This window comes from Dermacentor albipictus, chromosome 1 (genome assembly GCF_038994185.2).
Source record: "Dermacentor albipictus isolate Rhodes 1998 colony chromosome 1, USDA_Dalb.pri_finalv2, whole genome shotgun sequence".
In the NCBI taxonomy this organism is placed as follows: domain Eukaryota; kingdom Metazoa; phylum Arthropoda; class Arachnida; order Ixodida; family Ixodidae; genus Dermacentor; species Dermacentor albipictus.
This window is the reverse complement of record NC_091821.1, coordinates 313,398,417-313,410,578: the sequence shown is the minus strand read 5'-3', so window position 1 is coordinate 313,410,578 and position 12,162 is coordinate 313,398,417. Positions and strand designations below refer to the sequence as shown.

At 46.8% G+C, this 12,162-nt stretch overlaps 1 protein-coding gene across 2 annotated transcripts in view; it reads left to right on the top strand.

Moving 5' to 3' along the window:
* The window catches only part of LOC135904760 (protein ECT2-like), a 106,871-nt gene extending 102,750 nt beyond the window's left edge, over positions 1 to 4,121 (top strand). For both annotated transcript variants that reach the window (XM_065435743.2, XM_065435733.2), the window contains exon 21: positions 3,904 to 4,121. In XM_065435743.2, coding sequence (XP_065291815.2) covers positions 3,904 to 4,005 — 102 coding nt within the window. In that variant the 3' untranslated portion in view covers positions 4,006 to 4,121. The remainder of the gene's footprint in view (positions 1 to 3,903) is intronic.
* The last annotated feature ends 8,041 nt before the right edge of the window (positions 4,122 to 12,162 follow it).

Sequence of the window (12,162 nt, the reverse complement as noted above, 5' to 3'; positions counted from 1 at the left end):
GTCAAATAACTTCAGAATAAAAACAGGAATAAAAACAGCCATCCTAGATGCTCTTTCCACCCTTAACGTGGGTCCTCGTATCCACGGTTATATCACGGCTTTCCTTGCCCGTCGCATGGCTGAAATCTCGTTCGGTGCTCTCTCTTCTCCAAATTTCACTCTTAGAAATCAGGGCTCCCCCTGGCACGTGCTGTCGCTACCATTCCTAACCTGTCCCATGCTTCCATGATCACCCTCTGGGTGACCACCGGAAATATTGGAGAGATGGAGGCCGTCCTCCAGGCGGGCATGGACGTGGTTGCTGGTCATGCTCGCACAGTCGGGCTGGCCTGCTTCCCGTCAAAGTCGGAGCTTCTGCTCCTCCCAGCTCGAGGCACAGCCCCCACCTCGTCCCCCACCCTTAGCGTCATCACTGACGCGCACCCCGTCCATTCTGTCACCTGCCTCCGCATTCTGGGTCTCCTTCTCCAATCCAACAGCAAACACACTGCCATTCTTTCCCGCTTAACTACCACCGTCCACCAGACCGCCCGACTTATTCGGCGTGTCGCTAATTGGCACCACAGCATGCACGAGCACGGCCTCCGTCGTCTTGTCCAGGCCTTCGTTCTCAGCTGCTTTGTCTATTCCCTCCCCTATCTCTTTCTCTCTCGTGCCAAGGAAGACAAGGTGAACTGTCTCAACCGTCAAGCCTACAAGTTGGCCCTTGCGCTCCCCACCTGCACACCCACTTCTCGTCTACTGGCAATGGGCATCCACAATACTCTTTCAGAGCTTGTGGAGGCCCATGGCATGGCACAACTCAACTGCTTTTCTCGCACCCCCTCTGGTAGAGCCCTTCTCTCTTGCTTCCGATTGACCCCTGTGTCCCCTGCCTGTGCAACCCACCCCTTACCATCCTCTGTATCTTCCATGCTCACTGTCAACCCTCCTCCCAAGAACATGCACCCTGAGCATCACGCCCTGAGCATCCGCTCCGCCCGTGCCTCCACCCTCTGGCACCAGTACGGCACACAGTCTAACGCTGTGGATGTTGATGCGGTGCCATACAATTCCCACCCCGCCCCTTGCCGCCACTCCCATACACTTTCTCCTCTGACTGTTGCCACTATACCTGCCCCCAGCTCCAATGCCACAGAGGAAGCAGCTATTGCGCTAACCATTGCCACTACCTCGACCCGTTTCATATTCAGCGACTCCAAAGCTGCAGTCCCCAATTTTGCGAAGGTTAGCATCTCCTCCTCTGCGTTCAGCATCTTTGAGCACTCCTCTCCCCCTTCTCATTGTATTTAACTCCTCTGGGTTCCGGCTCACGCGGGGCACCCTGGCAACCAGGCGGCAAATTTCATTGCTCTCGAGATGACAGACCGAGCTGGCCCCCTCCACTCCGGGATGAACGCACGTGACTCCCTCCTCACCTTCCATGACATCACCCTTGATTACCGCAACTCTCGCCTATCCCTCCCTCCCCCTCACAAATCCCTGTCTAAGCTCCAACAGAGCATGTGGCGCCATTTATAGGCCCACACTTTCCTCTCTCCTGCCCAACTTGCCCTTATTCACCCCGGTGCCTTGTCACCCGAATGCACGCTCTGCAGACACCCATGAGCAGACTATGCTCATATTCTCTATTCATGCTCGAAACACTCTCCCCCTGCCTCTTGGCATGTATCTAGTCCGCAGCTGTGGGAGGCTGCTTTGGCCAGCTCGGAGTCGGATGTACAGCTATGGCCAACGATCTGGGCAGCGGAAGTCGCCACCAGGATCTGGTGGCCACGACTGGCAGCCTGAAGGCCTCCCACGGAACAGCAGCATTTTAATTTTCTTTTCTTTTTTTTATCTTCCCTAAATAAAGTTTGTACCACCACCACTCCTCTCCCTCCTTCACCTTTCTCTCTCTCTTTCTGTGTGTGTGTGTGTGCGTGTGTGTGCGTGTGTGACAATGAGGATGTACATTTTGCAGCCACCTTAAATAAAATTATGCTATCAAAAAACTAAAATTTCGTTTGCCACCTAATACATTTAGATAATGTATTTTGATGAGCTAGCTGGTACATGATTTGGAAAAACGAGACAGTGTACTATGGCCAGTGTGTCTACTAGGCCAGGCTTGTTGCAGCCCAGGTAACGGTGGAGATCACCGTCGTTTTGCAGCCAAATCGTCTAGTGAGTGGTACAGCTAGTATAGTGTGCTAGACGCTATAGCCATACTATAGCCATTATAGACACTAGGCCACGACTACATACAGGAGAGGGCAGGCACAATTTTGCAAGTTGGCTGTCGCTCAATCGCATTCTAAACAATCTAGGCATGCTATGTTGTTCTAGATTTAAAAATCCAGGAATGAAGCTTTGCACTAGAACTTCGATAGAATCATATGATGCAAGTTTCACTTGCTTTGGTGACCTGCTGTCTGACTTGTCTGAAGAGACGTTTGGAGGTAACTTGGGATCATGTTATTGTAGTCATCACATGATGCATGTTATTTGATTGCACTCGGGAACTGATGAGGCAGACTATACGAAACAGGGCTGCTTCCTGTTTGGGAGCCTTCGTGAAAATTATGGCACCCGTTGTTCTCGGTAAGTTGAGGGCGAGTAGCTCCGATAGATTTGAAAGCATCACATCTCCTGACTCCCATCAATTCTGAAAATTTCCGAGACGTTTAGTTAGGATGGATGGGCTCTCCACAGCAAGCATCACATGTCACGACGGGATAAGTGAGCCTCAACTAGGCGACTGGCCATGGCTGTCTGGTGTTGAGCCATCGGGCAGTGACAAAGTGCTCTCACTATGTCCATAATTATCCGCCAACTTTGTTCTTGACGCCTTTTATGCACACACCCTCCTCCTAGCATCCATCACTTCACTCCACTTCTGAGGATTCTTTTCCGTTAGTCACTGTCACACTCTTTAACATTCACTGGTTTTTTTTAACAGCACATTCTGTAGATCTTTCTTTCTTGTCCTGTTTTAAAGCAAAGCTTTGTAAACTAAAGCTTTCTTTGCTCTTTTGCTTCAACTTTTCCACTACTGCTGCTGCGGCTGTCTTGCACTCCGTGTCGAGGTTGGTACAGAGCGTGTATATAGTACATGGAAGCGCTAAACAAAGTAACTGTAGATTCGCACCAACTAGCCCGCCAACGCATTGTGCTGGACATGGAAGGAGCGTGGCAGAGGAAAGAAGATGCGAAAAACTTTTTTGGACCTTTGCAGTACATCGAATGTGCACAATGCCCTCTGGAGCTCTCTGTGTGTTGATTGCTAAATTAGCCTCTTGAAAGCTGTAATTATCCGTGACCTCCCACAAAAGCACTGCAGAAATTGCAGCACTTACCTTTCTACTATATCCTAGTCCAGATGGAAGCTAGACAGTATGGTAGAGAGGAGGCAGATAATGGATAGAACTGATGCAGTTGCAAAACAGGAATAATAGCCTCGCCATGCTTCACTTGCAGTTCCCATACAGGGAGGGGGATATGGAAAAGATGTACTAGGTGCAATTTATAGAACTATGATATCCTTTTTATGCCCTAGTTAGCCTGTAAAATTTCATGACAATCTTCGTTTTTAAAAATTGACAGCATAAATCAAATATCTGCATCCTAAGTCAATATATTAACTTTTTCATGCAAGATATCTCATAAAGATTGGTGCAGTGGTTGCCAAAAAAGACTATTTCTTTGCTGCCATGTATTTTCATAAGAGCTCTTGAGTTAGCTTCCGCTTGAGATCAAAAGGACATTTGACTTGGACATGGACATCCTGATTAAACCGGTATGTCTAGCAGATATTTCTGGATCACTGGATTCTTAAGAAGCCATTGTAAATGTGTGCAGAAGCATTCATTATTGCTAATCAAATGTGAGATTTTATGTGCTCAGAAAAGGATTGTCTTGCAGGATCTTGCCGACGACTCGCCATGCAGCAGTCCTCAACGTGGTGTCCCACAAGTGCGAGTGAAGAGCGGGTCCTACGGTCCGTCTACTTCAAAGCGTGCTTGAAATTTGTTCAACTTATACGTTAAAGTTTTTAATCAGTCATGTTGTGGTCATATGGTGCTTTTATTTATCGCAAAATTTTATGACTGTTTTACTTAATAAATACTGACGGCCACTCATTCTGCTTCCACATGCACCTTCTAGCTACTGTCAGAAGTATTTGCAAGAGAAAGCACACAACCAAACCAAAAAATGCCAGTCTGGTATGTCTAGTGCATGTAATGGCATATAAGTATTAAATGCCACTCACTGAACACAAGAACCCCATGCTTATAACCATGCGTACCAGCTGTAACATTGTACCAGAACGCCTAATGCATTAGGCAACGAAATGACACAGCATTGCAGTTGCAAGGTGAATATGTGTCCTTGTTTATTGCGTCATCACCTACACATATACATTTTACGGTTTCCACTTACAGTTTCCTGGCTGTCCGTTGGTCTCTTTTTTTTTTTTCAGGGTTATAAGTGGGCCGATCCCGATGACTAATCAAGGCGGTGACTTAATCATGGTGTCTACCAAGTTGACAATTCCAAATTCCCTGAGTTTTCCAGGTTTTCCCTGAGTGCCTTTGTAATATTCCCAGAGCGACACAGGACTTCATTTTATGTCAAGACGGGTTCCCGACATCATGTCGCCTAATGGTGTCACTCTCTAGTAAGCATGTTAAAAAAAATTAAAAAACCTAATCCGGTTTAATAGTACAGGGTAGTGTTTACTTTATTCAGAAAGAAAACAGAAGGGAAGGGCTAGTAAAATGCACAGCGAATAAAATATCTTCGAAAGAAATAGTAATAATACCCATTGCACATCGAGTCAATTAATCTAAAATACGAATAAAAAAGATGCGTGCAGAATATTCTCAAATATGAGCTATTTCTATCAACTGATAGCAAGCTAACTGGTATGAGGCCCGAACTTTATCACAAGTGAGATTCCCTCGCAACAGCTGGTAGGTCAACCTTAACTGTCCTGACATGCTATCAGCCCGCGCGCAACACCGCAGTGTTGTGTTTCACTGTTCTAAAAGAGTGGTTTTTTTTTTTCCTTCTTGGATGAGGGACACCTGCATTTCGGCGTCAGCCAACACTTTGCCTTTAGAGTGCAAGCACCTTTGTCCTTTGTCATGTTCTCCTTCGGCTTCGCGTTCGCCACACGGACTATTTGAAACATCCTCTTGGACAGTTGTACAGTCAGCTTACGATTCTTCGGACTTCCTAAGGGTTGCGGAAATGTCAAAAAAAATGAATGCATGTCTTTCACAGCCTTGAAGGGCTCAAATCGCCACAGGCACGCCCGAAAAAGCTCTGAATGCCTGACAGTACACTTATTAGGCCTATCGGTGCTCGTACTGTGACAGGAGATGGCGGGTGCACGTGTGTACATAGAGTGTAGGAAACTCTATGCGTGTGTATAGTTAAGGAATACATACTGTGTCCCGTAAAAATTGCCCATTTCCACACTTTGTTATGCTTCACAGCGTAACACTGGTTTATTGAGGCGAAGCTGACTTTCGGAAACCGGCATTATGCGATGCGCCGTGCTTTCTGAACTTCGAAGCCAATCGCGATGGCCACAAAGGCGGTGTCGGTTCCATTGCTGACAGCGGCGAATTCTTTCAATGGAAAACACGGCACAGAACGGCAAGAAGCTTACTACCAAACCTCGAAGCAGCTAGCGGCTGCCAGCGGCGAATTCTTTCAATGGAAGAACGGCAAGAAGCTTACTACCAAACCTCGAAGCAGCTAGCGGCTGCCAGCGGACCTGTGCGAGTGTGCCGGTTCGAGGCGGCGAGGTTATCAAAATGGCGGCGGTTGTGGCTTTTATTAATGCCGATTCGGACCTGCGGTCACGGCAAGAAGTCCGGAAAATCTGACTGCGAAGGGTTCTTGCATCCGAAATTTCAGACGTTCTTATACATTGACCCTACGTAGCGGGGTCTTGAAGTCGTCCGAATTATTTGGCGTTCGGAAGGTCGCTCGTTGACTGCACTCAAGCAACTCCTCCAGTTGACGACGCGGCGTCAAAGACCATTCGTTACGATTCCCCTCGGTTACTCGAGCCAGCATTACCGCGACTTTCGCTCCCTTTCAATAAATTTACAGATAATTATCCCTGATAGAAGCACAAATTCCCCTAGTTTTCCCCGAGTTTTTCCAGACTACTGAAAGACTCAGAGAATTCCCGGTTTTCCCGGTTGCTATGACACTGATCCTGCAGGCAGTGCACTCGCACCTGCAAGGTATAACATGTGTGCCTAGTTTCTTTGCTTTTTCTTCAGGATTCAGTGTTTTCGCAACATATATAGCTTCTCAAAATAAACGAAGGAAAAGCTGCAGCTTTTGATAAAGGACTGTTCACAGTACGTGCACCTAAATCGCAAACGTTCTAACTGCGCTACTGTTCATCTAATTGGAGGGAAATTGAACGCCCTTAAAAGAAATATTAAGTTCTCGTTAGCGCAGCAGTACAATTTCGGCTTGGGCACTTAATTCTTTAATTATAGATATCGTACGAATCCGAAACCGTCGATGCTGCGGAGTAGGGTGCAGCGAAAGCTTCTTACTCACCGATTTTACACTTCTGGCTACCCGCGGGCTGCCAGAGCATTGGTCAGAGCCAGCCACTGTCGCGTCATCTGGCCAGCTGCGATCGTAAGCGTAAGCGATCCTAGCGGTGGCGTAGAGGTGGAGTATCCGCCTCGCATGATAGAGGACCGTGGTTCGAATCCGCGGCAATATCATTGCTAATATGGATGAGATAGTTCAAGTGGCTGAGGAGTTCTATAGAGATTGATACAGTACCAGTGGCACCCACGATGATAATGGGAGAGGGAACAGTCTAGAGGAATTTGAAATCCCACGTACAAGTAACACCGGAAGAAGTAAAGAAAGCCTTGAGAGCTATGCAAAGGGGGAAGGCAGCTGGGGAGGATCAGGTAACGCCAGACTTGTTGAAGGTTGGTGGGCAGATTGAAACAGGGTGTAGGCGCGCGAGCTGTATGTAAAAATACTGAAAGATATCTATAGCAGCCAGTGGCGTAGCCAGAAATTTCGTTCGTGGGGGGCTCACTTTGCAGCTCGGCCTCCTCCTAATAGAATTAGTCGAGGGAAATATATATATATATATATATATATATATATATATATATATATATATATATATATATATATATATATATATATATATATATATATATATATATATATCTGTTATTCATCAACCATGTTTACATTTTCGTGCATATGCAACGACCAGGGGAAAATCTAAATGACGCTTTCCTTTGTTAGAATGTATTGCGCGGGAGCAGTTGTCACCGGTTGTGTATTGAGAGTAATTGCTCCGAAATTATAGCCGCCACAGAGAGCACATATAAAAAGCAGGAGTTCTGCAAAATATACGAGGGCGAGTCAAATGAAAGTGAGCCAATGCGAATATACGACAAACGGGGTACATTATTTAAAAGTAGTCACCATGAGTATTTAGACACTTGTCCTACTAACGAGTCGCGTAATTCCCGTCTCATAAAACTCCTTGGGTTGCTGCCTCAAAAATCTCTAAATGACTACACGTCATCTTCCGACACGAATCTGGTTCTCTTGAGCAGTTTTTTCCAATTTTACCAAATGTGGAAGACGCAAGGCAACAAGTCTGGGCTGCATGAGGAATGTTGCACCATTTCCCACTTTAACTTTGCCAGTTTTGTATTAACCACATCAGCGACGTGGGAACGGGCAACGTCGTGAAGGAAGATGTTCCCAATGCTGAATTTTCCACGTCGTTTGTTCTTCATTGCGACACGCAGCCGATCCGACCTTTCACAATATCTGAAACGATTTAAAGCCTCTCCAGGTTTAGAAAATTCGATCAATATTGGCCCCTAACGATCTAAAAAGAAGTCAACACTTTTCCGGCAGAAATGACGGCCTTTGTTTTCCTTGGGAGTGGTGAATTCAAATGTTTCCACTGAGCTTTGCCGTGGTGTTTCAGGCTAGTAGTAGCGGCACCATGAGTAATTACCGGTCAAAATTGCAGACAAAAAGTCGTCACCCTCATCTGGGGTTCTTTGACGTGCACTTAAATCTAAGTACACGGGTGTTTTCGCCTCCATCAAAATGCAGCCGCTGTGAGCGGGATTCGATCCCGCGACCCCGTGCTCAGCAGCCCAACACCATAGCCACTGAGCGACCACGGCCTTTTCAATTGTGTTGAGGGTGATTGCACGGTGGCTTTGGCCCGGGCATGGATCGTCTTTGTGACTTTCATGTCCTTCTTTGAACAGTTTGCTACAACGCTTCACAGTGGCCAATGAAACGCAATCTTCCACGCATACGGCAGCCATACGGCGAATAATTTCTTTTTGGGAAACATCTTCATTTGTCAAAAACCTCACGACACAGAGCTGTTCAACTTTTGGAGGGTCCATTATGTCACGCAATCATGTTCAACCCAGTGTATGAGAGCATTAAAGAACATTTAACCTCACCTCTGCATGTCACTTGTAAATGAGATGCGTATGTGCTACGCGCATGCCTCGAAAAAAATGAACCGAACCATTATTGCGCGGCGCGGGTTGTCTCACTTTCATTTGACTCGCCTTCGTACATTAGAAATGCGAAGATACAATGGAATATACAAATGTGAAGATACAGCTTGATACAGGGCAAAAAATTGTCACTGGAAACAAAGTTCACTGCGCATATACACAAAACCTCGCAACAAGATGTTTAAATATACGTATAAGTTTCCAATAAATCTACGTACCTAAGAAAAAGTCACTATATATAATGCATCAAACAAGGCAAATAAACAGGTTGCGCAACCACAGATACACAGATCACAGCAGCCCCTCCCCCTCCACTCCCAAAATGTATCGCGTGCGACGGAAGGCGGCGCGCTTTTTCCCCGCTTTTCTCCCTTGCGCACACAAGACTGAGCCACCATCGTCGGCTCAACCCCTCCCCCGCACGCTTTCACTCGCACATAGAGCATGCGGTTACGATGTTATCGCCCTTGGCCTTTTTCATGCGGAACATGAGGGCAACGGCAGGAATGCACCTGGAGTCCTCATATAGCTGCTATCGCAATAATATAATAGTATCCGGCAACTGAAGCGTCCCGTGGCCCATTACTTTCCGCAAAAGAAGTAACAAAATCGAACTTTCCCCATGCGACAATTCGCTGCGCCACAACAATGTCTTCTTTTTTTTTCTTTTGTGGGGCGCGGAGGCGGCGAAGTAGAATAACGCAAAGGAAAGCATGTTGGCTACAATCTAATGCCTACTTTGGGCACCTAGTGTGGCTACCGAAGGAATATCGAAGAAAACGTGTGACGCTTGGTTCACAGAAATTCATACGCATACTGCTCGGTATCCTACACCGGCGAGACAAAATTTTCCGGAGAGGTTGCTCTCAAGCGAATGCGTTGCAATCCGACGAGTCCCCGCAGTGCTGGCGGCGAGCGACTATGCATTGTTTCTTTTTCTCGTCTGCTAGCCAGAAAGCGTCCAAAACTCTGCCAGGTGAAAATGCAGTCGGCCAGAGAAAAACGAACGCGCATCCAAGTGCGCCGTGGGGTTGTCGATGCAACACGAGAAAAACGCATGCGCTCTGTTTGGATCGGCAGCCCATGGGCTGCGAGAACAAAAAAAAAAAAAAGAAGATAAAGAGGCTCAATGCATCCTCGCGAATAAAAGTCTAGGTAGAAAAATAAATGAGAAATTAGTTACAATGGTGGCTTTAGTGTCTTGACATGGATGCTTTGGCGCCGGTGAAAAAAAAATGTTCATATTCTTTTCTGTGACCTGATGGCACAAATGAACCGCCACAGCGCTTTGTCTCGTCGGACCTCGCTGCGTGCTTTGTCAACTTGTCTGATAGTATGTTGATTTGGCTTGTCTCGTTGTATGGCCCGATGTACGACTTTGGAAAAGTCGGTGCACCTTTGGCGTCAAATGTTTACAACAGCATTTAACCCACAAAGTTCCTGAATTGAAAATCTAAAGCACGACTTCGGAAATGTCAATGCACCTTTCGCATCAAAATGTTATGAGAACTTTATACCCATAAAGTTTCAGAATTGAAATCCAAGCGCTTCGTAGATACTGCGGCCTCCGCGAGATGCCGAGACGAGCCCGCTCGCCATCATAACGCCCTTGAAATTTTGTGCTTGGTGGGGCTCCTTGCGTTACGATATGCGAGTCCCGATGCATGGGCGTTTCCGCGAAATCTAGCCCGATTTCTCAATGTTTGCGCTAAAATGTCTTTTCGAGCGTGAATTAAGGACATTCTAGACAAAATCGAGCAGGATTTCCGGCGCCGGGAGGTGTTTTCGTCGGCGGCGCATGAGAGCACGAAAAAATTTCGGGGGGGGCTGAAGCCCCATAAGCCCCCCCCCCTGGCTACGCCCCTGATAGCAGCTCCAGAGCCACCGTAGTCCTCCATGAAGAAAGCAACAAAATCCCAATAAAGGCGTCAGGCAGGGAGATACGATCTTTCCAATATGCTATTCACAGCGCGTTTACAGGAGGTGTTCAGAGACCTGGATTGGGAAGAATTGGGGATAAGAGTTAATGGAGAATACCTTATTAACTTAATTGCGATTCGCTGATGATATTGCCTTGCTTAGTAACTCAGGGGACCAACTGCAATGCATGCTCACTGACCTGGAGAGGCAAAGCCGAAAGGTGGGTCGAAAAATAATCTGCAGAAAACTAAAGTAATGTTTAAGAGTCTCGATCGGAAGAGAACAGCTGTTTACGATAGGTATCGAGGCACTGGAAGTGGTCTACTTAGGACAGGTAGTGACTGCAGATCCGGATCATGAGACTGAAATAATCAGAAGAATAAGAATGGGCTGGGGTGCGTTTGGCAGGCATTCTCAGATCATGAACAGCAGGTTGCCATTATCCCTCAAAAGTGTATAACAGCTGTGTCTTACCAGTACTCGCATACGGGGCAGAAACCTGGAAGCTTACGAAAACGGTTCTATTTAAATTGAGGACGACGCAGCGAGCTATGGAAAGAAGAATGGTGGGTGTAACGTTAAGGAATAAGAAAAGAGCAGATAGGGAACAAACGCGAGTTAATGACGTCTTAGTTGAAATCAAGAAAAAGAAATGGGCATGGGCAGGACATGTAATGAGGAGCTAGGGAAGATAACCGATGGTCATTTAGGGTTACGGACTGGATTCCGAGGTAAGAGAACCATATCAGGGGCGGCAAAAAGTTAGGTGGGCGGATGTGATTAAGATGTTTGCACGGACAACATGGCCACAATTAGTACATGACCGGGGTAGTTGGAGAAATATGGGAGAGGTCTTTGCCCTGCAGTGGGCGTAACCAGGCTGATGATGACAATGATGATCGCAAGAGTAACTGCAGTCAATACTTGCATATGCGTCTGGAACATAAAAACCAACTTACAGCTGAAAGAAGCAGACAGAGGCGGTTTACGAGCTGTACCGTCTACAAGCATTTGCCAGCCACTTAATTTGCCCGCCAAACTGCGTGGATTGCCTCGGATCGGCTCAATCATGGAGGAAGGAACTGTTGAGAGGGAGCATCGCGCAACGCGATTGAAGCCACACCTATCGGCCCAACAAGTCATTGCATGTCAAATTGCGCCATTGGCATGCCGTTGGTTTTAGTGTTCCCACGTGGTTCCCGCTCTGCAGGCAGAGCCTACTTTTTTAGACATACTTCTAAGAACGTTTGGCAGAGCCACGGCAAGGCAGCCGAACAAGCGCGTCACTGAGTAAAAACTTCTTGCATAGCTATTGAGAGTCAAACGTCTCAATTCTCGCTCCGTGATATCTAAGCAAGAGGTCACTTGTTGGGCCACCACTGAGCAAAGGGCCTGGCTTCACGGAGCGTTCGCTTGCCAAGGTTGGCTGAGCGAACTAATGCTCTTTTAACTTTGCTTCCTCCATGGGCCTCGTTATTCTAGTACATTGTAGCCTCGTTAAAGTGCTATTTTTTTTTTGTAGGAAACCCTATGTTGCAGTGTACTAGAATTGCTTCTAGTTCACTGTAACCTCGTCGATCCAGGTCAGTGATGTTTCTGACGATGCCGACGCAGGTCCAGCGCTTTACCTACAGTTAAACTAAAGCCCCTGCATCTACGCGCCACCACCAGAGACTTATTTTGTTATAGCGCA